The sequence below is a fragment of the Gorilla gorilla genome, chromosome 3, assembly GCF_029281585.2.
Source record: "Gorilla gorilla gorilla isolate KB3781 chromosome 3, NHGRI_mGorGor1-v2.1_pri, whole genome shotgun sequence".
In the NCBI taxonomy this organism is placed as follows: Eukaryota; Metazoa; Chordata; class Mammalia; order Primates; family Hominidae; genus Gorilla; species Gorilla gorilla.
Genome location: NC_073227.2, coordinates 96120952 through 96145082, shown reverse-complemented (window position 1 = coordinate 96145082; position 24131 = coordinate 96120952). Strand labels below are relative to the sequence as shown.

The 24131-nt window shown below is 43.9% G+C and overlaps 1 protein-coding gene and 1 long non-coding RNA gene across 2 annotated transcripts in view; one reads left to right on the top strand and one right to left on the bottom strand.

Annotated features, from left to right (window-relative positions):
- PPEF2 (protein phosphatase with EF-hand domain 2) overlaps window positions 1-24131 on the top strand; it is a 42711-nt gene that overhangs the window by 523 nt on the left and 18057 nt on the right. The window contains exons 2-10 of the mRNA XM_055384515.2: window positions 5466-5599; window positions 9875-10002; window positions 10148-10205; window positions 11735-11910; window positions 13539-13653; window positions 14970-15016; window positions 17139-17305; window positions 18698-18734; window positions 18825-18974. Of these exons, the coding sequence (XP_055240490.1) occupies window positions 5545-5599; window positions 9875-10002; window positions 10148-10205; window positions 11735-11910; window positions 13539-13653; window positions 14970-15016; window positions 17139-17305; window positions 18698-18734; window positions 18825-18974 (933 nt within the window). The 5' untranslated portion in view covers window positions 5466-5544. The remainder of the gene's footprint in view (window positions 1-5465; window positions 5600-9874; window positions 10003-10147; window positions 10206-11734; window positions 11911-13538; window positions 13654-14969; window positions 15017-17138; window positions 17306-18697; window positions 18735-18824; window positions 18975-24131) is intronic.
- Window positions 13490-23356, bottom strand: LOC115934319 (uncharacterized). The gene is made up of 3 exons (XR_004070143.3): window positions 23123-23356; window positions 13709-13811; window positions 13490-13624 (listed from the first exon to the last, which is right to left on the bottom strand). It is a non-coding gene; the product is annotated as an uncharacterized lncRNA (long non-coding RNA).

The window sequence follows — 24131 nt, the reverse complement described above, 5'->3', positions numbered from 1 at the left end:
GCTCAAGCAGTCTTCTCACTTCAGCCTCCTGAGTAGCTGGAACCACAGGCATGCCGCACCACCACCCCTAGCTAATTTTTGTTTTTCATGATAATGTGAGGCATTGATGATGCTAAGTCAAATTCTAGAAGGAGAAGGGGTCTTACCCACGTTGGGTGGATGTACTAATCACCTGGAGAGATGGCTCAGCTTGGGAAATCATCAGGGGGAGAAGACAGCCGGTGATTACCAAAGGTGCTGATTCAACAATCTCGGGCTCCCTCAAGCTCGTTTTCTGTGGCTGACCTTATGAAGTTTTCACATTTTTAGTTTTTCCCTTGAGAATTATTCTACTTCCTCTTTCTGTTCATTTCCTTTTTTTTTTTTTTTGCGATGGAGTCTCACTCTGTCACCCAGGCTGGAGTGTAGTGGCGAGATCTTGGCTCACTACAACTTCCACCTCCCAGGTTCAAGCGATTCTCCTGCCTCAGCCTCCCAAATAGTGTAGCTGGGATTATAGGCATGTGCCACCATGCCCAGCTAATTTTTGTATTTTTAGTAGAGATAGGGTTTCACCATCTTGGCTAGGCTGGTCTCGAACTTCTGAGCTCAGGGGATCCACCCGCCTCAGCCTCCCAAAGTGCTGGGATTACAGGCATGAGCCACGGCACCTGGCCATTTTTCTTATTGATTTCTAGAATGTTCTCTGCTTGTCTGTAGATGACTCCATCTTCTTCTCTTAAGCAGCCATATGTGATACCTGTTTAGTCAGAGCCACTTTCTAATTTTTCTTATGTGTAAAAATTTTAGAAAAATATCATTTATTGATTTTTAATTACAAAAGCTGTAATAGAAGTATATAAGTTAAAAATGGAAATCTCTCACCCAACCTCTTTCCCCAGAGGTAATTACTGTTAATAGCTTGGTGTATAGTCTTTCATTTTTATATACTTACTGACTTTTTTTATATAGATGATATCACACTAGGCGTACTCTTCTGGAATTTGCTTTTCTTCATGTAACAATATATCTTGGGGCCGTTTTCATATGATTACATATCGACTTGCCTTGTTCTTTGTCATGGTGGAATACATTCCATTGTTTTTAAAGCATCATGATGTATTTTGTTGATTCTTTACTGATAATTATTTAAGGTGCTTTTTATTTGAGGAGGAGAAGGACTTTAAGAGATTTTTGAGGATGTCACTTAAGAAAATTCTTTATCTATGTTTTTCATGACGATGACAAACATTTGCAAAGTACTCCTCATATATAACCTCACTTCACACTCCTAACAACCCTGTAATGAAGTTACCATTATCCATAAATAACAGAGAAACAGATGAGACCATGGAGCCCCAAGGCAGGGATCACATGTGCCTTTGCTGTTATAATGGTAGCTGGATACCCCTTTTCCCCTTCCACATGACATAGGAAAACATATCCTTTTTGTCCTTGGTGACAAAAGGTCACCAAGAGTTAGTTACAACTACCTGATGGGAGACTTCATTTCTTTCATCTCTTGTGGTTGTTCTAAATAGTTTATTGGCCCATGATAGATATCAACTTCCTCACTTTAGAGCAATGCTATATTTCTATCTCCAATAAATTCTTTGTAGGTCATCTTATTCTGCCACCATTTTTGAATTTATAAATTCATGAGAAAAAAAATTGCCTAAGGGCAAAAGAGGATTTATTTAATAAAAATCTTTGACCCAGCTATAATCAGTATCCATCCTGCTGATTCATGCAGCATTGAAATAGTATGCCCTTTACTGCTTCCAAGAACATGTTTTTGGTTGTTGATATTTTAAAATAAATATGACATCAGATTCAGTCCATCAACATATATTGAGGTTTTATTGTATACAAAGCACTTTAAATATATTATTTATGATCCTTGAAGATACATAGATGAGAAAACTGAGTCACTGAGAGCTTAAGTGCCCAAAATTGAGTGAGAAGGTGAATAAAAATTCTCACCCACATCAAACACTCTTAAATACACAACTTGGCTATGTAGGCGAGTTACCAATGTATCAAAGCAACTTGTGAGTCATTGACAAGCAGAATCATTGCTGAAGTCCCTTCTAGTTCTAAAACTGTGCAAATATTTAGGAGCAGTTTTGTTGGTTTGGACATGATGGCTTCTCACTTTACCCCAAACTCAGATTCTGGTTTCATGACATCTCATAGAACTCATTTTGCACACAAAAAGAGATCACAGTCTTTTTTCCTCTGGTTGTTTATTCAAAATAAATTAGCCAACATAAGCAAGGTAAGACTTTAATTTTGATTTTCAGAGAAAAAGACAACAACTCTTTGATAATCCCCAGTATCACAACCTTCAAAAATAGCGGAGGAGAGTGGGGTAGAAATGAGGTAGAGAAAAGAGTAAAAGAAGTGGGATTCACTCTTGATGTTAAGTCAGTACATCTCACATTACCTCCTGAAGAAGAACTAGAGAAAGTGTCATCTTTGTTGTATAAAAAGAAATATGGCATAATGATCCAGCAATCCCACTACACTTTGGGTGTATATCCAAAGGAAGCGAAATCAGTATTTTGAAGAGACAATTGCATGCTCATGTTTATTGTAACATTATTCACAATAGCCAAGACATAGAATCAACCTGTATGCCCATCAGTGGATGAATGGATGAAGAAAATGTAGTATGTATGTACAGTGGAATACTATTCAGCCATAAAAAGGATGAAATCCTGTTCTGTGTGACAATATGGGTGAACCTGGAGGACATTATGTTAAGTGAAATAAGCCAGGCACAGAAAGACAAATACTGTGTGATCTCACTCATATGTGGGAGCTAAAAAAATTGAGATCATGGAAGTTGAGCATAGAGTAATGATTACTAGAGACTGGAGAAAATAGAAGGAAGCAGGAGATGGGGAAAGTTGATTAACAGATACAATGTTACAGTTAGATAGAAGGAATAAGTTCCGGCACTCCATTGTACAGTAGCATGACTATATCTAACAATAATGCATTGTATATTTCAAATAGCTAGAAGAGAGAATTTTGAATGTCCTAATAACAAAGAAATAATAAATGTTTAAGGTGATGGATATGCCAATTACCATGCTTTGATCACACAATGTATACATGTATCAGAATATCACATTTGTATCCCATAAATATGTATAATTATTATGTGTCAGTAAAAAATAAAGAAGGCAGAAAGTTTATTCACTTAATATTTATGGAATCCCTACTACATGTCAGGCACTGTGCTAAATCCTGGGGATAAAATGATGAATTTGCTTACAGTCTTTCTCTGAAGGAACTCACAGTCTAATAGTAGAGAGATACAAGATTAAAGACTGTAATATGGTATTGCAGTGATGGAAATGTGAACAGGATATTCAGGAGCTCAGAGGAGGAGCAGGTCAAGCTGGCTTCTTTAAGGAAGGTGATACTTAAAGTGAGCCTTTAGCAATGAATAAAGTTAGCCAGCTTAAGAGAAGTGGGATAGAAAGAACATTCCAGGTAAGAGCAAAAACACAGAGGTCATGGTAGTTAAAGCACAGAGTTTGAAGAAAGGAGAGAAGAGAGACGAGTGTTGGGAACAAGCTCCCCAAAATCTGGCCATAAACTGGCCCCAAAACTGGCCATAAACAGAATCTCTGCAGCACTGTGACATGTTCATCATGGCCATAACGCCCATGCTGGAAGGTGGTGGGCAAGGAACATCTGGCCCGCCCAGGACAGAAAACTGCTTAAAGGCATTCTTAGGCCACAAACAATAGCATGAGTGATCTGTGCCTTAAGGACATGCTCCTGCTGCAGTTAACTAGCCCAACCTATTCCTTTAATTCGGCCCATCCCTTCGTTTCCCATAAGGGATACTTTTAGTTAATCGAATATATACAGAAACAATGCTAATGACTGGCTTGCTGTTAATAAATACGTGGGTAAATCTCTGTTCAGGGCTCTCAGCTCTGAAGGCTGTGAGACACCTGATTTCCCACTTCACACCTCTATATTTCTGTGCGTGTGTCTTTAATTCCTCTAGCACCGCTGGGTTAGGGTCTCCCTGACTGAGCTGGTCTCGGCAGACGAGGCTTTTGGGGAAGATTTGTTGTTGTTGTTGTTGTTCTAGGCAGAGTCTTGCTCTGTCGCCCAGGCTGGAGTGCAGTGGTTACACATCTTGGCTCACTGCAACCTCTGCCTCCCAGGTTCAAGCCATTCTCCTGCCTCAGCCTCCCAAGTAGCTGGGATTACAAGTGTGCACCACCACACCCAGCTAATTCTTTTGTATTTTTAGGAGAGATGAGGTTTCACCATGTTGGCCAGGCTGGTCTCAAGTGATCAGCCCACCTTGGCCTCCCAAAGTGCTGGGATTACAGACATGAGCCACTGCACATGGCCTGGAAGATGGGTTCTGTTTGGAGTCTGAGACACCCCAATCAAAGTGTTTAGCAGGGAGCTGAATATGTGGGGCTGAAGTTTAGGGATCATCTGGGATGGAGACAGAGATCTAAGAGGTAGGAAGTGATAGCTGAAAATGTGAGAGTTAATTAAACCAGCCAGGGAGCATATACCATGTGAGATCAACAGATATTTGAGACTAGAATGCAAATAAAAATCAACATTTAAGGGACAGACAGAGGAAAATGAGCTCAAGAAGCAGAGACGGTAAGTAGTCAGGAAGATGGGAGCAAACATAAGAGTTGAGTATCACAGAAGCTCAAGGTGTAGAATTGAAATAAAGGTGTGGCCTGGCCAGGCGCAGTGGCTCACGCCTGTAATCCCAGCACTTTGGGAGGCCGAGGCAAGCGGATCACAAGGTCAGGAGATAGAGACCATCCTGGCTAACACAGCGAAACCCCGTCTCTACTAAAAATGCAAAAACAAAATTAACCGGGAGGCTGAGGGGGTGAGAATGGCGTGAACCCAGGAGGCGGAGCTCGCAGTGAGCCAAGATTGTGCCACTGCACTACTCCAGCCTGGGTGACAGAGAAAGACTCTGTCTCAAAAAAGAAACAAAGAAAGAAAGAAAGGTGTGGCCTATGGAGACAGATGGCCTTGCTGTTCTGGCAAGGTAAGGACTGAAAAGATGAAGACATTAGAGGCATCAGGAAAGGCTTTGATCAATAGTGAGGATGAAAAAGGTGATTTTGAGAGGAAGTAAAGAGAAAACTGTAGTCTACCCTTGAGATAAATCTGGATGAGAAGACAAGAGAGGTTGGGTGACAGTTAGAGGAATATAGGAGGTCAAGGGAGGAGGAGGGGGCGGATGAATTGCTTTGAGAATGCAAAATAAGAGATTTCAGTATGTTTCTAGACTGAAAGGAAAAGGCAGTGGAAAGGTTGAAAACGGGAGACCTAGGGAATGACAAATGGAGGGAACTCTCAGGGGAGGAACATCTTGTGCACTTAGACTGGAGAGGTGGGGAGGACACTCTCACATGATTCATAGACAATTTGGCCCACCCGATTTAATACTCTGCCTGCATCTCCTATTACAGATTCTCTCTTCATTTTGTCAGCAAACAGCTCACTGTCCTCTGGATCTGCTGCATCCTGCAGGAGCATTGCGCTTAAACTATGGGAAGCGGCACCTCCACCCAACATCATTTTGCTTTCCAGAATGCAGAGAGAGGTACGTGTTTCCCACTTTCCAAACCAGCTGTGGGTACCACAAAGCCCATATTGCATGGAGAGGGTTGGGGGTTCTGAGGGTAGAAGCAGAAAAACCCTTAAATTTCTCCTCAGGCCAGCTCTTAGAGGTCAGCTTCTCCTCCTTGTGACATGCCCACCAAAATGTCCAGTTGAAGTATATTTGACAGAATTAACATTCGCTCAGGAAGTTAGTGTTGTCCATTGGGGTTGATCCCAGACTACCCAGGTACAAATGAATGAAATAAGGTTGGGCAAAGAGGGGATGAAACACATTCCAGGCAGAGGGTAGAGCACGTCCAAAGGTCATGAGGTGGGAAGAAGGAAGCATGAGCTCCCTCTAGTGGCCAATCTAACAATTTTTTTTAAAACAATAGGCCAGGAGTTGTGGGTCACACCTGTAATCCCAACACTTTAGAAGGCTGAGATGAGAGAATCTCACCTGGGCCCAGGAGTTTGAAACCAGCCTGGACGACAGATCAAGGATCCTATATCTACAAAAAAAAAATTTTTTTTTTTTTTTGAGACGGAGTCTTGCTCTGTCGCCCAGGCTGGAGTGCAGTGGCACGATCTCTATTCACTGCAAACTCCTCCTCCTGGGTTCAAGCGATTCTCCTGCCTCAGCCTCCCGAGTAGCTGGGATTTCAGGCGCCCGCGACCACGCCTGTCTAATTTTTGTGTTTTTTGTAGAGACCGGGTTTCACCATGTTGACCAGGCTTGTCTTGAACTCTCACTTCAGGTGATCCGCCTGCCTCGGCTTCCCAAAGTGCTGGGATTACAGGCGTGAGCCACCATGCCCAACCTAAAAAAATTTTTTTTGTTTTTGAGACCGAGTTTCCCTCTGTGGCCCAGGCTGGATTGCAATGGCACAATCTCGGCTCACTGCAACCTCCGCCTCCTGGGTTCAAGCGATTCTCCTGCCTCAGCCTCCCAAGTAGCTGGGATTACAGGCGGGTGCCACCATGCCCGGCTAATTTTTTGAATTTTTAGTAGAGACGGGGCTTCACCATGTTGACCAGGCTAGTCTCGAACTCCTGACCTCAGGTGATCTGCCCGCCTTGGCCTCCCAAAGTGCTGGGATTACAGGAGTGAGCCACCATGCCCAGCAAAAAAAAAAAAAAAAAATTAATTAGCTGGGTGTGGTGGCGAGCACCTGTAGTCCTAGACACTCAGGAGCCTGAGGTGGGAGGATTGCTTGAGCACAGGAGTTCAAGCCTACAGTGAGCTATGATCATGCCACTGCCCTCCAGCCTGGGTGACCGAGTGAAATCATTTCTAATATGGTAGGGATATCAACTGTGATATAAATTGCAAATATTTTTTCCCAGTTTGTCACTTGTTTGGACCAATTTTGGAATTAGCTTCAGCTCAGGGTTTCCTTATCTTGTGAATAACACGAATTCAACGCACACACGCCACAGGCTGAGACTTCCTATCTCACTGAGTTCTAGGTCAGCTCAGCTCCTGCTACCACAGGGGCCGGTAGGCAGAGATTTATTAGATCACGCAAGGTACAGAAACTTCCCCAGCTCCTGCCTTTTCACAGACAGTCCAGTTACCACTCCCTGCCATGCACGGAACCCAGGAACTCACTCTCATCCCCATACAGGTGTTAAACCCCAGCTCCTGAGACATGTGTCTGGTTGAGATTCCCCTGGGGCCTGCCTGACTTTAGTGCCTCTAACTGCCTTTGGCTATGGGTTCCGTCTTCATTTCTGGCACCCGGAGATCTCCCTTCAATGCTTTTGATTTCAACTATTGGTTAAAAAGAAATTTAGCTTATTTTATGCAGCTTTTTTTAATGTGTTGGAGTGTGAGGAAGTCCTACATCTGCTTAAGCATGCCATTTCTTATTGGAAGTCGATATTAGGCTCTCTATTTTCCTTAAAGAGATGTCATAATTCATTAAGTTTTTATTGCACCTTTTGGCAAGCTTATACTTCCATTACAGAAAGGTACTTCTTCCTAGAGGCATCATTTTTTTCCTTTAAATCAGTGTTGTATATAGAGACATAAATATTCTTGACAAAGATAATAAAAATAAGAGGGTAACCATCAAAAAAATTCTCTGTTCTATCTTTCTTAAACAATTTACCTATTCTCCCACACCCTACTGTGCATTGCCTTGGTTCACAATTTTCTCACAGTGTTGTTATATGTAGAGTTTTTACAGCCCAGGTGTGTTTGTAACTTGTACCCTAATAATTTAGTTTACACATGGCCCAAGTAAGAGGGGCCTATACATTTTTGCATTGTGCTATTAAAAATACATGATGGGATAAAGGATCTTAAAAGATCCTGCACTTCCCAGAGCCCATCTCAATTGAAAGCAAGCCAGCTCCCCACCACACCCTACCAGACAGTCAACTGGGAGGAAGAAAAAAAGAGGGAGAATGAAAGGTGTTGCCCACTTCTGCTGCCTGAGTAGCCAAAGCAAGACTGAGGATGTAATACGTATGTCTCATCATTGGCAGCACTGGCCATAGAATGCTCAGGGCAAGGTGTTAGCAGGCAACATTGATGTCCATGATCTTCTTCAGTGGTCCTTAAACTTTTAGCACAAGTAAGAATTATGTATGGAGCTTGTTAAAACTTCAGATTCCTTCCTGGATTCCACCGGTAGAGATTCTGATGTTACAGGTCCAGGGTGAGGTGTAGCAACCTGCATGTTTACCAGGAATCTCTAAAGAATCTGTAGCACCAGCCCTGGACCTTTCATTCACTATTCTCTTTTGTGTGTGAGTGTGTGTGTGTGTGTGTGTGTGTGAGAGAGAGAGTCTCTAGCCCAGGCTAAAGTGCAGTGGTACGATCTTGGCTCACTGCAACCTCTGCCTCCCAGGTTCGAATGATTCTCCTACCTCAGGCTCCCAAGTAGCTGGGATTACAGATGCCTGCCACCATGCCCAGCTAATTTTTGCATTTTTAGTAGAGATGAGGTTTCACCATGTTGGCCAGGCTGGTCTTGAACTCCTCACCTCAGGTGATCCACCAGCCTCAGCCTCCCAAAGTGTTAGGATTATAGGTGTGAGCCACCACGCCCAGCCTCATTCACTATTCTGAACATGGTTTTACGAAGTCAGTCAGTGGGGTTCAACCTCATCGCTTACTATTTAGTGAGTGCCTTTGAGAAATACTAGTAGTATGAATTTTTTTCATAGGAAATCAAATTTATCTTTGTTTAAGTTCCTCCCAGCTTCTCTTTTCCCATGTTACCATCATCTTTCCTCTTAGGGAAATCAGCAAGAATTCTATTATCTGTCTAATGCAAACTAAATATATTAAATCAATCTGTCTACTCTTTATGAGGTTGACCTGAGTCAGCCTGCAGGATTTCTAATCCAGCTTTATCCACAAATAGTCCATTCATCACCAGCAGTGTATCTAAGCCTTGGAGCTTAAAAAGAATCTAGTTATGTGGACAGCTGTTCCCTTCTCTGGCAACAATACTTGACCACAGGTCCTAAACCTTATATAAAGAATGAAACTCCACACCCCAACCTGCCCTACCTGGTCACCTAGCACAAGTCCTGGCAAAAATGAGAGGCCCAGTGGCCATGTGGGGGACTGCATGGTCAGTGCTGTCTATCTTATAACAGGGGTGCTTAAAGCCTGTAGGGATATCATGGAACTGGGGATGGCAGGCATGGGAGCTGGGACACAGTTGCTACGCCCTGACATCGTATGATGCATTCATTTGAGTATTCGTTTATTGTTTGTTTTTCCTAGTCTTCATCTGGCCCCGCCCCTTTTCCAGATGAGGACATTGAGGTCCCAGATGACTTGTCTGAAACCACAGAGCTTGTCAGGGCAGTTCTAGGTCTAGATCCCAGGTGTCCTGACATCCAGTCTATTGTCACAATATCAAAATGTCCACCCCACCCCCGCATTATAACCTGTCAGGGATGCTGCGTCCTTGCAGTCTCACGAGTTTACATCTCCTTCTCGGAATCCTGGCAGTCCAACCTTTTCATCCCTATACAGAAATGTTTTCATCAATACATGGGAATTCTAATCAACCTACAGTGATATGAGTATAACCATCAGACAGGAATGAAGGGGAGGGGCAGGAAATGGGGAAAAACACTATTGCCAGCAGAAAGGGAAATACTTCCTATGGGCGTCAATGGGTAGTGCTTCTGCTCCATCTTGTCCTCACATATACAGTGGGAGAGGGCTGAGCAGCTTCCTCTCCCTACCCCCAAACCCCTGGCCCAGGGAGTCCGAGCTCACAGGCTTGCTTCTCCATTGGTGTCATAGCCTTCAAGGCAGCAGCCCTGATCCAGAGATGGTACCGGCGCTACGTGGCCCGCCTGGAGATGAGGCGGCGTTGCACCTGGAGCATCTTCCAGTCTATAGAATATGCTGGGCAGCAAGACCAAGTCAAGGTACAATGAGATGTGGGACGGAGCCGCCTCCTGCTCTCCCTTGGGCAGCAGGGCTCGGGTGCTCCTAAAGTGAGGCCAACTGGACTACTTCTGGGTTCTCTTTTCGCTCACCTCTAAAGCCACGTCTCCTTGGGTTCTTCTGCAGCTCCATGACTTCTTCAGCTATCTCATGGATCACTTCATCCCCAGCAGCCACAACGACAGTGAGTATGAACTGCCACATGTCATGTCCTCCTGTCGCAAGGCCATAGATTACATGGTGAGGTGGGGGATGCACAGGGAGTGAAACCGTGAATCTGGTGACAGCCAGGGAATAAGCAAGGGGCTGACGAGTAAATGGCAGACTGGGGTTTTATGCCAGGTTCTCCTGAACACACACCTGGAGACAAGAGTTTGGATGCAAGGAATTCATTTATTAAGTTCAAGAAACCCTGGGGGTGGGAGGGAGTGGGGAAGGGATTCAGGAAAGGAACGGCAGCCAGTCCAGCAACTCAGTGTGCCTAGGAAATAGTGCAAAACGCAAGCCTCAGAATTATACCCCCTGCAGGCAAAGGGAACTGGAGTTTTTCTATGTCAACTCCAGGAGTCATTGGTTGAAAGCGGCTGGGGAGGTGGGAGAGAAGTATAGGAAGGAGGCTTTTTCTTTTCTTTTTTTTTTTTTTTTTGAGACAGAGTCTCGCTCTGTCACCCAGGCTGGAGTGCAGTGGCATGATCTTGGCTCACTGCAACCTCTACCTCCCGGGTTCAAGTGATTGAACCTCAGATACCCAAGTATCTGGGATTACAGGTGTGCACCAACACACCTGGCTAATTTTTTATATGTTTAGTAGAGATGGGCTTTCACCATGTTAACCAGGCTGGTCTTGAACTCCTGGCCTCAAGCAATCCACCTGCCTCGGCCTCCCAAAGTGCTGGCATTGCAAGCGTGAACCACTGGGCCAAGCCAGGAGGTTGTTAATTCCATAGCATTTCTGGCCTGCCCTCTGGATCCAGGAAATAAGTCCTCAGTCTGGAGATGCTAATGCTGGCAGGCAGCTGGAAGCTGCTGGAAGGCACTGCCAGGTCTGATGCACCTGTTGCGCTCACTAAATGCAACATAAATACCTGAGATTTTTCCACACTGGCTTTCCCCTTTCCTTCTGCTTGCAAATCCAGGTCCCTAAATTTCTGTACTCTCTAAGTCTGACAAATCTTGATGTTTTAGAATAAAAGTAGAAAGCATGACTTTTTCCTCCTGCCTATCCTAGACTGTTGTCACTTTCTCCTTCCTTTTTCCTCTTCTGTGCTGGAGCTGAAGCTGAAGCCAGATTAACCATGTCCTGCTTCAACAGTCCAGGGAAGGACTTTTTTTTTTTTTTTTTTTTTTTTTTTGAGACAGGGTCTCACTCCATCGTTCAGGCTGGAGTGCAGTAGTATCATCTCTGCTCATTGAAACCTCTGCATCCCAGGCTTATGTGATCCTCCCATCTCAGCCTCTTGAGTAGCTGGAACTACAGGTGTGCGACACCATGGCTGGCTAAATTTTTAAAATTTTTTTGTAGAGGCAAGGTTTCCCTATGTTGCCTAGGCTGTTCTCAAACTCCTGGGCTCAAGCAATCCTCCCTCCTTGGCCCCGCAAATTTCTGGGATTAGAGATGTGAGCCACCGTGCCCAGCCAAGGACTATTCTATAGTGCCCACAGACTGCATGATCAGATGATCATAAGCTGATCCACCTTTTCTATCTGGACTAGGGGACTTCCTGACCCGCATATTCACTGAGGACAGATTCGCCCAGGACTCCAAGATGGAGAAATGCAGTGACTATGAGTCCATAGAGGTACCCGACAGTTACACGGGGCCACGCCTCTCCTTCCCACTCCTGCCTGACCATGCAACTGCCCTGGTAGAAGCATTCAGACTGAAACAAGTAAGCTCACCTGGGGAACCTGGGTCACTACCAACTCCATGAAATGTGTGAAGGGAGACCAAACCCAGCACAGAAAGAATGGCCCCAGATTTAGGGTGTTCATGTCATGTGTCCACTAGAGAGATTCTACCCCTGCTGTGCTTAGCCAGGACCTTGCAGTCATTCAGCCGGTTCTGATGATTGACAGCTTTTCTTCCTAATCACATAATCTCTCATTGTTCATTCATCCCACACATAACTACTGAGCACTGCTTTGTGCCCCACATTGCTCTGGGCACTGAGGATACAGCAGTGAACAAAACAGATAAAATCTCTGCCCTTATGGGGCTGGCATTCCATCGGGGAGGCAGACAATGAACAATAAATAACAATAAATAAGACAATTATGCAGTATATTAGAAGGTGATGAGAGCTATGGAAAAGAATAAACTAAGTTATGTATGGAAGAAATAGCAATTTTATAGAGTTGTCTGGGAATGTGATTTCTGAGCAAAGATCTAAGGTGGTGAGGAATGCGCCAGAGAAAGAGAGTTCCAGGTAGAGGGAGGAACACATGGAAAAGCCCTGAAGCAGAAACTTGCCTGGACTGTTCACGAACCTCGGGAGGCCACTGTGGCTGGAGAAGAGGGAGCCAGGGGAAGAGTAATGGAGGTGAGGGGGTGGACTTTTATTCTTCCGAAAGAGACAGGGAGACAGCAGACATAGGAATGACATAATCTAACTTGTTTTTTTGTTTTGTTTTTTTGAGACAGAGTCTCGCTCTGTCATCCAGGCTGGAGTACAGTGGCGCGATCTCAGCTCACTGCAACCTCTGCCTCCTGGGTTCAAGCGACTCTCCTGCCTCAGCCTCCTGAGTAGCTGCGACTGCAGGCACCCGCCACCACACCCGGCTAATTTTTTAATATTTTTAGTAGAGATGGAGTTTCACCATGTTAGCCAGGATGGTCTCGATCTCCTGACCTCATGATCTGCCTACCTCGGCCTCCCAAAGTGCTGGGATTACAGGCGTGAGCCATCATACCCAGCCCTGACTTGTTTTTTAAAATAACCATTCTGGTTGCTGTGTTAAGACAGTGTAGGCGGCAAGGGCCAAAGTAGGGTGACCAGTCAAGAGACTACTGCAATCGTCCAAGCAAAAGATGACAGTGGCTTGGAACTCTGATGGTAGGGTAGAGATAGCGAGATAGTCAGCTTCTGGCTCTATATCAGAATTCAATCCTTCCCCTCTTCCACATGAATGTAACTCATTGCAGGAGGAGCTGAGCTGATATATTCCAGTAATGACAGGATCACTAAGTACCATCAACATACCTGCACTTAGTCATACTTTACTGAGACAATCACATGGTCTTCCCATGCTAAAGGCAAGGAAGCATTTAATAGAGTAGAGAGGAAAGAAAAAAGTAGCTCAATATTTGCAGGGGGGACAAGTGGGAATGATGAGAAGCAGAAACAAGGGCAGAAGTTGAGTGATAAAGAAAGAATCCGTGCATAGTCCCAGGAGCAGTTTACTGGGGTTACTTTTGGGGTCTTAGGTGATGGGGGTTGTTAAGCAGTAAAGGTAAGGACCATTTTCCCTCACGAATATCAGTGTTGTTTTCTTCCTTCCCTCCTCTTCCTCCCAGTAGCAGCTCCATGCTCGCTACGTCTTGAACCTTTTGTATGAAACCAAGAAACATCTGGTACAGCTGCCAAATATCAACCGGGTCTCAACCTGTTACAGCGAGGAGATCACAGTGTGTGGTAAGAGCTGGTCAGAAACGGCTTTCCATGCTGGACACAAAGAAGAACGCTCTACCTGTGTGGGGATGCAAGAGGAGTGGCGGGCTGCAGGGAGATGTGATGATAAGCCAAATTTAATCCCTTCAGATCCACGATTTTCATATTCACTCCACATTTACCTAAAAAAGAGGTGGTGGTGCAGCGAAGGGGATCATGGACCTCAGGGCCCAGCCTCTGCTTTATTTTCCCAAGCAATTCCTACTGACTCAAACTCATGTTCTTCATTCAAAACAAAATCTCTGCAAATAAGCAGACCCTCCTTGTTAGAAGATGGTTTATTTAATGGTACTTGAGAAAGCCCTGATGACTAGCAAATTATTCCTCCCATCCACACACATTCCTCTCCTGGAAAGAAGTCCTGTTAATGACTGTTTTCCCCATCTTATGTTTCCAGTGATTTTTAACATCCACTGTAGACAGACATCCCACACCTTAACCTAGTGGAGGCTCCAGTGCAGGAGGGATTGTAACTGGCCCTGCTAGGGTCACCTGCAGCCTGCAGATGCTCTTGCTTGCCTTGCAATGTTCATAAAGTTTTTTTTTTTTTTTTTTTTTGAGACACAGTCCCGCTCTGTCGCCCAGGCTGGAGGGCAGTGGTGCAATCTCGGCTCACTGCAAGCTCCGCCTCCCGGGTTCACACCATTCTCCTGCCTCAGCCTCCCGAGTAGTTGGGACTACAGGGGCCCGCCACCACGCCCGGCTAATTTTTTGTATTTTTAGTAGAGATGGGGTTTCACCGTGTTAGGCGGGATGGTCTTTATCTCCTGACCTCGTGATCCGCCCGTCTCGGCCTCCCAAAGTGCTGGGATTACAGGCGTGAGCCACCCGCCCGGCCTATAAACTTTTAAAAATGGTATTTCAACATTGGAAATTTGGAGGATTTTACATTATGATCTAGATTTTGCTTTAAAAGTCTCCTGAAAAATCTTTTAACACTGGCTCATAAATGAGTAGCTGCTTTCTAGTTTAACGTGGGCAAAATCTCTCCAGTTCTCATCTAGGTTTGCAACCCTGCACTGTTCTATCGCATCTTTGCTTCAATAAAAATGTAGCTCATTTACTATTTATAATAATCTGGCAGAAAAAATATTATGCCTTCTGCTTTCAATACTATCTCTGCAATAAGGAGAAATTAATATTTATCCTTATCTTACATATGGAAAACTTTGTAGGGTTTTTTCTGTCAGATTCTTCTGGGTATTTTCTTTCTTATAATAAAAATCAGAAGCACTGGTAAGGAACAATCAGAATTGATATTCTTTTTCTATCTTTGTTAGGAGACTTACATGGCCAATTGGATGACTTAATCTTTATATTTTATAAGGTATGAATGTTCAAATTAAGTTGCTTTCTTGCTCTGAAGCTTAATGTAGAAGCTCAAATTCAGTATCAATTGAACAAATGCTTAAATATTACTTGAATTTTAAAAATATTATTATCTATTTTTATTTTTTTGAGATGGGGGTCTCAATCTGTCACCTAGGCTGGAGTGCAGTGGTGTGATCTAGGCTCACTGCAACCTCTGCCTCCCAGGTTCAAGCAATCCTCCCACCTCAGCCTCCCAAGTAGCTGGGACTACTAGTGCATGCCAACATGCCCTAATTTCTTAATTTTTTTAAATTTTTCTTTTTCAAACCCTTGTGTCGAGGGCCGACTTTCAGTAGATCACAGCGAGGGAGCTGCTCTGCTCAGTGCGAAATCCTGACCCAGAAGCAGGTCATCTACGAACAGTTTAATGTCAGGTTTCCCACGAACGTGCCGTTGCATGACGGGTGAGGGGGCGGCCGCCTTTCCGGCCGCACCCGGTTTCCCAGGAGGAGGGACTCTCCGCACCGGCCCCGGGTACCTGCGCGCTTGCTGAGCCGAACTGCCGGCCGGCGGGGACGGCGGGAGACTGGCTATCCCAGGCCATTGGGAGACTGGCTATCCGAGGCCAACTGAGGCCCTGCAGCGCTGCCCTGTGGTTCAGCCTGGGCGGGATTCTGACTTAGAGGCATTCAGTCAAAATCCCACAGAGGGTAGCTTTGCCCCATTGGCTCCTTAGCCAAGCACATACACCAAATGTCTGAACCTGCGGGTTGGTACTGAGCAGGATTACCATGGCAACAACAGATCATCAGTAGGGTAAAACTAACCTGTCTCACGATGGCCTAATTTTTTTTTTTTTTTAAGACAGAGTTTCGCTCTTGTCGCCCAGGCTGGAATGCAATGGCACGATCTCGGCTCGCTGCAACCTCCGCGTCCCAGGTTCAAGCGATTCTCCTGCCTTGGCCTCCCAAGTAGCTGAGACTACAGGCATGCACCACCACGCCTGGCTAATTTTTGTATTTTTAGTAGAGACAGGGTTTCACCATCTTGGCCGGGCTGGTCTCGAACTCCTGACCTCATGATCCACCTGCCTCGGCCTCCCAAAGTGCTGGGATTACAGGTGTGAGCCACTGCGCCTGGCCTACAATGGCCTAATTTTTTATATTTTTTATAGAGACGGGGTTTGGCCATGTTGGCCAGGCTGGTCTCGAACCCCTGAACTCAAGTGATCCACTCACCTCAGCTCCCAAAGTGTTGGTATTACAGGAGTGAGCCACTGCGCCCAGCCTAAGATATTATTTTTAATAATATTTGCTGCTCTGTTGCAGCAAATAAATAATAGAAAAGTCAGCATTGCATTATATTCTAGTACACTTTTGCAAACTATTTAACAAACTTAAAATGTTTGGTTAATAACTAGAAGGGGCCAGGTGCAGTGGCTCATGCCTGTAATCCCAGCATTTGGGAGGCCAAAGTTGGAGGATTGCTTGAGGCCAGGAGTTTGAGGTCAGCCTGGGCAACATAGTGAGGCCCTGTCTCTTAAAACATAAATAAATAAATAAATAAATAAATAAATAAATAAATAAATAAATATTTAGCAATTGATTTTCTTTCTTTCACATAAAGAAAACTGATTATTATCAAAACAACCAAAGCTATTTTCATATATATTTTAGTTATAATGTGTAGAACATATAACAAGGGAGATGAGTATAATATTTTTTAATGGAATATTACTTTCTACACATACTACATTTCCCAAAGCATTTTCCCATGCATTATCTTGTTTAATCCTGAGAAATCTATGGCAAGTATTATTATTTCTAGTTAAAGATAGTGTGGCCAGGACCTAAAACTGGCCTTTGGATCACAAGTTTGGTGCCCTTTGCTCCACACCACATGGCAACACTCAGGCTTTGTCTAAAGGAGCATCTCCTAACCTTAGCCTCTCTGGAAAGGAAATATAAGACCAATAGAAGATACTTCCATCATTTACTGACATTTCATGCTTGGAGGAGACCTAGAAAGCACAGAATTGGTGTTAGACATGATGTGATTGTCAAATGCCTATTGGTTTTAACCTGATTTCCTATTTCCTTCCTCCCATTCATTCTTTCACTGGTCTCCTTGTTGAAAAGAATGGCCTCCCGTCGCCAGAACGGTCATACGTGTTCAACGGTGACTTTGTGGATCGAGGCAAGGATTCAGTAGAGATCCTGATGATTCTTTTTGCCTTCATGCTGGTTTACCCCAAAGAGTTCCATCTTAACAGAGGAAACCATGAGGACCATATGGTGAACTTACGGTACAAGTCAAAACATGCTTGAGTATTTGATGTTTGTTTGTTGTAATTGTAAAACGTTATTTCTCCAGAACTTCTTATTTGTTAAATGCCTTTAAAACTAGTTTTCCAATTTTTTTAAAAAGCAGAATACACAGTATATAACATTCAAAAAAAAATTTTTTTTTTTTGGAGACAGAGTCTCACTCGGTCGCCTAGGCTAGAGTGCAGGTGCAATCTTGGCTCACTGCAACCTCTGCCTCCTGGGTTTAAGTGATTCTCCTGCCTCAGCTTCCCGAGTAGCCAGGATTACAGGCGCGCACCACCATGCCCAGCTAATTTTTGTATTATTATTAGAGATAGGGCTTCACCATGTTGGCCGGGCTGGTCTCAAACTCCTGACCTCAAGTGATCTGCACCCCCTTGGCGTCCCAAAGTGCTGGGATTTACAGACGTGAGCCACCGCACACAGCCAGATTTTCTTTTTTTGAGATGGAGTTTCACTCTTGTTGCCCAGGCTGTGCAATGGCACAATCTTGGCACACTGCAACCTCCACCTCCCAGTTTCAAGCGATTCTCCTGCCTCTGCCTCCCAAGTACCTGGGATTACAGGCACCTGCCACCACGCCCGGCTAATTTTTTTTTGTATTTTTAGTAGAGACGGGTTTCACCATGTTGGCCAGGCTGATCTCAAACTTCTGACCTCAGGTGATACACCCGTCCCGGCCTCCCGAAGTGCTGGGATAACACGCATGAGCCACCGCGTCCAGCCCAGATTTTTTTTTTTTTTTTTTTTTTTTTGCGACGGAGTCTCGCTTGGTCGCCCAGGCTGGAGTGCAGTGGTGCGATGTCGGCTCACTGCAAGCTCTGCCTCCTGGGTTCACACCATTCTCCTGCCTCAGCATCCCGAGTAGCTGGGACTACAGGAGCCTGCCACCACACCCGGCTAATTTTTTGTATTTGTAGTAGAGATGGGGTTTCACCGTGTTAGTCAGGATGGTCTCGATCTCCTGACCTCGCGATCCGCCAATCTCAGCCTCCCAAAGTGCTGGGACTACAGGCGTGAGCCACCATGCCCAGCCCAGATTTTTTTTTAAATTTACACATTATTTTACTATTCCAATGAAACCATTGAATTTGTTTTTGCATGCACATACTCTGTCATATAAATAATAGAGATTCATGATAGTAAAGCAGGAAATACAGATAAGAAAAAGGAAGAAAATTAAAATATCCCATAATTTCTCTACCCAGGGATAATGATATAATTGTAAACATTTTGGTGATTATTCCTCAGTCTCTTTTCTATGTATTTAAGTACATATACCCAGAATATGCATTCTTCTAAAAATGTGATTATGCCCTGATTATTGTCACCCAGTTTACTCTAATATCTATTTGTGCTTCTAAATCTAGATATGGCTTCACCAAGGAAGTGATGAATAAATACAAGGTGCGCTGCCTTTAAAGACAAAAGTTTCTCTCAGTTCAGATAAGTTGAGTGAATTATTTGACAACATTTTGTTTATATCATTTTTTCCAGATACACGGGAAGGAAATACTAAGAACCCTGCAAGATGTTTTCTGTTGGCTTCCACTGGCCACTCTGATAGATGAGAAAGTTCTAATTCTTCATGGTGGGGTGTCAGACATAACTGATCTGGAGCTTTTGGACAAAATAGAGAGGAGCAAGGTAGTGGTTAATGAAATAATACAAATTTCACCATAATGCCCAGTTTCATTGCCAATATAAATGTCATCTTACATGCTGACTGCAGTCAACGGATTATGGCTGTTAAGGGTGTGGAGGCCATTAAGAGTATGGAGGCTGGGCACAGTGTCTCACACCTATAATCTCAGCACTTTAGAAGACAGGAAGATTTCTTGAGACCAGGAGTTTGAGACCAGTCTGGGCAACATAGCAAAACTCTGTCTCTACAAAAAAATTAAAAACTTAGCTGGGAGTGGTGGCATGGGCCTGTAGTCTTATCTACTTGGGAGGCTGCAGTGAGCTCTGATTGCCATTGCACTCCATCTTGCAGGGACACAGTGAGAACCTGTTTCTAAAAAAAAAAAAAGATTGAGAATCTGCAGTTGGGCTAGGGGGCAAGTGTGCTGTAGTCACTTTGTCATGTCTACCATGTACATGCCAGTGGGGAGTAGCAACCAGTGCCATGTTATCTGCCATTGGATCTAGATAATTCTAAATACTACCTCTCAATTATTGCCACCTAAAGAGCCTACGTTTCCCAAATAATTCATATTACCTTCAAGTAAAGTCAAGAAATATGTATTTAGTGCCTACTACTACATTCAGAGAGCATGCTAGTTGGCAGAAAAAAAAGATGAAGATCAATTTCAGTTAAACTCAACAAATATGCTTTGAGTGCTTACTATGTGCAAAGAAAGTGTTACAGAGATAAAAAGATGAAACAGAGATGGTGCCTGCCCTAAAGGAACACAAAATAACCAGAATGTGTTGGGGTTGGAGGTGGAAGAGTATGAGACAGAATGTATGATTTACCAATAACAATAGATTTCTATTTTCCATTTCATTTTGGAAATGGAAAGCTAGGAAGCAAAGGTTCTATTTTCTTACACTTAACTCTTAAACTTGACTCATCCCACACAGGAAATGCTGCTACAACATCCATGACAACATTTTCCTGGGAAGTTCCAAAGACAGGGAACAATCAGTCTACTTCAACTTTGGGCAATTCTAATGGATATGGATATGAAAGTCTATGTATATGAGACATACATGAAATGAAAGAATACGGCTTTAGAGTGAGACAGACCTGGGTTTGAACCCTGGAATAGGCAATTGTTGGCTGAAATGGCAGTTTGGTTCTATGACGTTGTCCAGAGACCCAGGTTTCTTGTTACTCTGCCACCCCTAATGTGTGGTTTCTAGACTTAGCTACCATTTAGCAAGTAAGGACATGACTCCTTGTGGTTTGGTAACTAGAAATTGCTGTGTCCCTGTACACCCAAACTCAGTGTTTTCACTTAGACATCTGTTTTATCTTTTTCTGTTTGTTTGTTTTTGAGACAAGGTCTCACTCTGTCATCCAGACTGGAGTGTAGTACCACGATCACGGCTCACTGCAGCCTTTACCTCCTGGGCTGAGGCAATCCTCCAGCCTCAGCCTCCCGAGTAGCTGGGACTACAGTCACACACAATCATGCTTGGCTAATTTTTAAAAAATTATTTGTAGAGGGCCGGGCGTGATGGCTCACACCTGTAATCCCAGCACTCTGAGAGTCGGAGGCCAGCGGATCATGAGGTAAGGAGTTCGAGACCAGCCTGACCAACATGGTGAAACCCCTTCTCTACTAAAAATACAAAAATTAGCCAGGTGTGGTGGTGCACACCTGTAATCCCAGCTACTCAGGAGGCTGAGGCAGGAGAATCGCTTGAACCCGGGAGGCAGAGGTTTTGGTGAGCTGAGATCGTGCCACTGCACTCCAGCCTGAGCGACACAGCGAGACTCCGTGTCAAAAAAAAAAAAATTATGCTGGATGCGGTGGCTCATGCCTGTGATCCCAGCACTTTGGGAGGCTGAGATGGGTGGGTCACGAGGTCAGGAGATCAAGACCATCCTGGCCAACATGGTGAAACCCCGTTTCTACTAAAAATACAAAAAAATTAGCCGGGCATGGCAGCGTGTGCCTGTAGTCCCAGCTACTCAGAAGGCTGAGGTAGGAGAATCACTTGAACCCAGGAGACAGAGACTGCAGTGAGCCAAGATTGTGCCACTGCACTCCACCCTGGCGACAGAGTGAGACTCTGTCTCCAAAAAAAAAAAAAAGTATTTATAGGGATGGGGTCTCACTATGTTGCCCAGGCTGGTCTTGAATTCCTGGGCTCAAGTAATTCTCCCACTTTGGCCTCCCAAAGTGTTGGGATTATAGGCATAAGTGACCACACCTAGCCATCAGTTGTATCTTGATTTTCTCACAAACTTTCAACTCAAACATTCTGTCCAGCTGCATGTATGTCTGGAGGCAGAGACAGCAAGCCACAGTAGAGCAAATTATCTCATGGGAAGAATCATATTTAATTATGTAAACCTAGAAGAAGGAACTCTGGGAAAGAATGCTAACGAAAAGTTTATTTTCTGTGGCTTAGCAAAAAACTAACTTCCCAATGTTTGGTTTGCAAAGCTCTGGAGAGAGGGTGATGCAGAAAATGATACAGTCCAAGGACTACTTGAGAGAGAAGTACAGAGAGGTATAGGCTCCAGAGTCAGACTATCTGGATTCAGTCCTGGAAAAGTCTTAGTGTTTTGTGCCTCAGTTTTCTTATCTGTACTATAAAAGATGCTATCTTATAGGAGTGGTATGGTGGTTAATCAACTAATTTATAGAAAATGCCCAGAACAGTGCCTATTTGGAAAAGGCTCAATACATATTAACACTATTAATCTCCTCAAGTCAGGGATGCTGCTTGGAGCAGATAACAACATCCTTAAAATAAAATTACCTGGGCCGGGCACAGTGGCTCACGCCTGTAATCCCAGCATTTTGGGAGGCCGAGGCGGGCGGATCACGAGGTCAAGAGATGGAGACCATCCTGGCCAACATGGTGAAACCCCCGTCTCTACTAAAAGTACAAAAATTAGCTGGACGTGGTGACGCGCGCCTATACTCCCAGCTACTCGGGAGGCTGAGGCAGGAGAATTGCTTGAATCTGGGAGGCAGAGGTTGAGCGAGCCGAGATCGCACCACTGCACTCCAGCCTAGGTGAAAGTGAGACCCCCATCTCAAAAAAAAAAAAAAGTAAATAATAATATTTTAAAAATTCAAGTAATATTTAAGCATTTGTTCAATTGATACTGAATTTGAGCTTCTAAATTAAGCCTCAGAGCAAGAAAGCAACTTAATTTGAACATTCATACCTTATAAAATATAAATATTAAGTCATCCAATTGGCCATGTAAGTCTCCTAACAAAGATAGAAAAAGAATATCGGTTCTGATTGTTCCTTACCAGTGCTTCTAATTTTTATTATAAGAAAGAAAAATACCCAGAAGAATCTGACAAAAAAACTCTACAGTTACTAAGTTTTCCATATGTAAGATAAGGATAAATATTAATTTCTCCTTATTGCAGAGATAGTACTGAAAGCAGAAGGCACAATATTTTTTCTGCCTGATTATTATAAATAGTAAATGAGCTACATTTTTATTGAAGCTAAGATGGGACAGAACAATGCCGGGTTGCAAACCTAGATGAGAACTGGACAGATTTTGCCCATGTTAAAGTAGGAAGCAGCTACTCACTTATGAGCCAGTATTAGAAGATTTTTCAGGAGACTTTTAAAGCAAAATCTAGACCTTAATATAAAATCCTCCAAATTTCAAATGTCAAAATACCATTTTAAAAATTTTATGAACATTGCAAGGCAAGCAAGACCTATCTGCAGGCTGCAGGTGACCCTAGCAGTGCCAGTTACAATCCCTCATGTACTGGAGCCTCCCTCCACTAGGTTAAGGTGTGGGACATCAGTCTACAGTGGATGTTAAAAATCACTGGAAACATAAGATGCGGAAAACAGTCATTAATAGGACTTCTTTCCAGGAGAGGAATGTGTGTGAATGGGAGGAATAATTTGCTAGTCATCGGGGCTTTCTCAAGTACCACTAAATAAACCATCTTCTAACAAGGAGGGTCTGCTTATTTGCAGAGATTTTCTTTTGAATTAAGAACATGAGTTTGAGTCGATATGAATTGCTTGGGAATATAAAGCAGAGGTTTTAGTGAGCTGAGATCGCACCACTGCACTCCAGCCTGGTGACAGAGCGAGACTCCATCTAAAAAAATATAATAATAAAATACCTGAGAATCGGAAGAGGTGGGACTGGTGGACTGGCCCTCACTGTGTGCCAACAAGGAGCAAGAAGGTTGTTATGAGTTGGTTTACATTTTGTGGCTTTGCACTCTCTATGCCCAAGATTGGAACTGCCTAGAAAGTGATTAACGCTTGTCCAATGTCAGATAATAAGCTCTGTTCTATTCTCTTCACTCTGGACTGTCCTTCAAACATCAGTCAGCTCTGCTGCCCCTCTCTGGGTGTCCTTCTTTGTTCTTGCCCTAAGCCAGTCCAAGCTGGGACATGGCTTTCTTGTATCACAGTCCTTAGATCTATTTGCAGAAAGTTCTCGTTCTTTGATTATGTGCTCACACAGAGTTCCCTTTGTGAACAAGCCCTTTATTGTGGATATACCATGGAAGTCTTCCCCCTCGGGGTTCACCATAGCACTCAGGCACAGCAGGAATGGCTGCTCTCTCTTTTTGCTCGCTGCTACAATCTGCTCTGTGGCCTGACCCCTGATCAGAATTCGTGCCACTTATGTCCTCAACCCAGTCCCAGTGCCATGATGACCACAAGTGAGAGGGACTCTATTCAATTCCCTGTGGCAAGGAGTGTCTTTCTGATTAGGTCCAGGCTGAAAAGAGGAGCTCCCTCCCCTCCCCTGTCCTTCCCCAACAGGTACCCATTGTACCCAATGGGTACAAGAGCACTTTCTCTAAAGTACCATTAAGTGCTGCCTCCTCTGCAGCAAGAGTCAAGCTTTTCCTCTTCCTATTTCTCACCTATATACTTTGATTCTTTTTCTTTGTTTTAGCATCTGTGGAATGACGGGAAAGTCAATGAGGACTGGCCTGAGACAGAGTTGCCCTTTCCTATCCTTGTCTAAAAAAAATCACTGGTCTCCCAGACAGAAACGATGACCTAGGTTAGTGTTTCTCGAATTATATGTGAAGGACCAGGTTTTATAAACTTCCAATTTGTTGCAGATCAATACTTTTGTAAAATACAATAAATATGAATTATTAGAAAAAT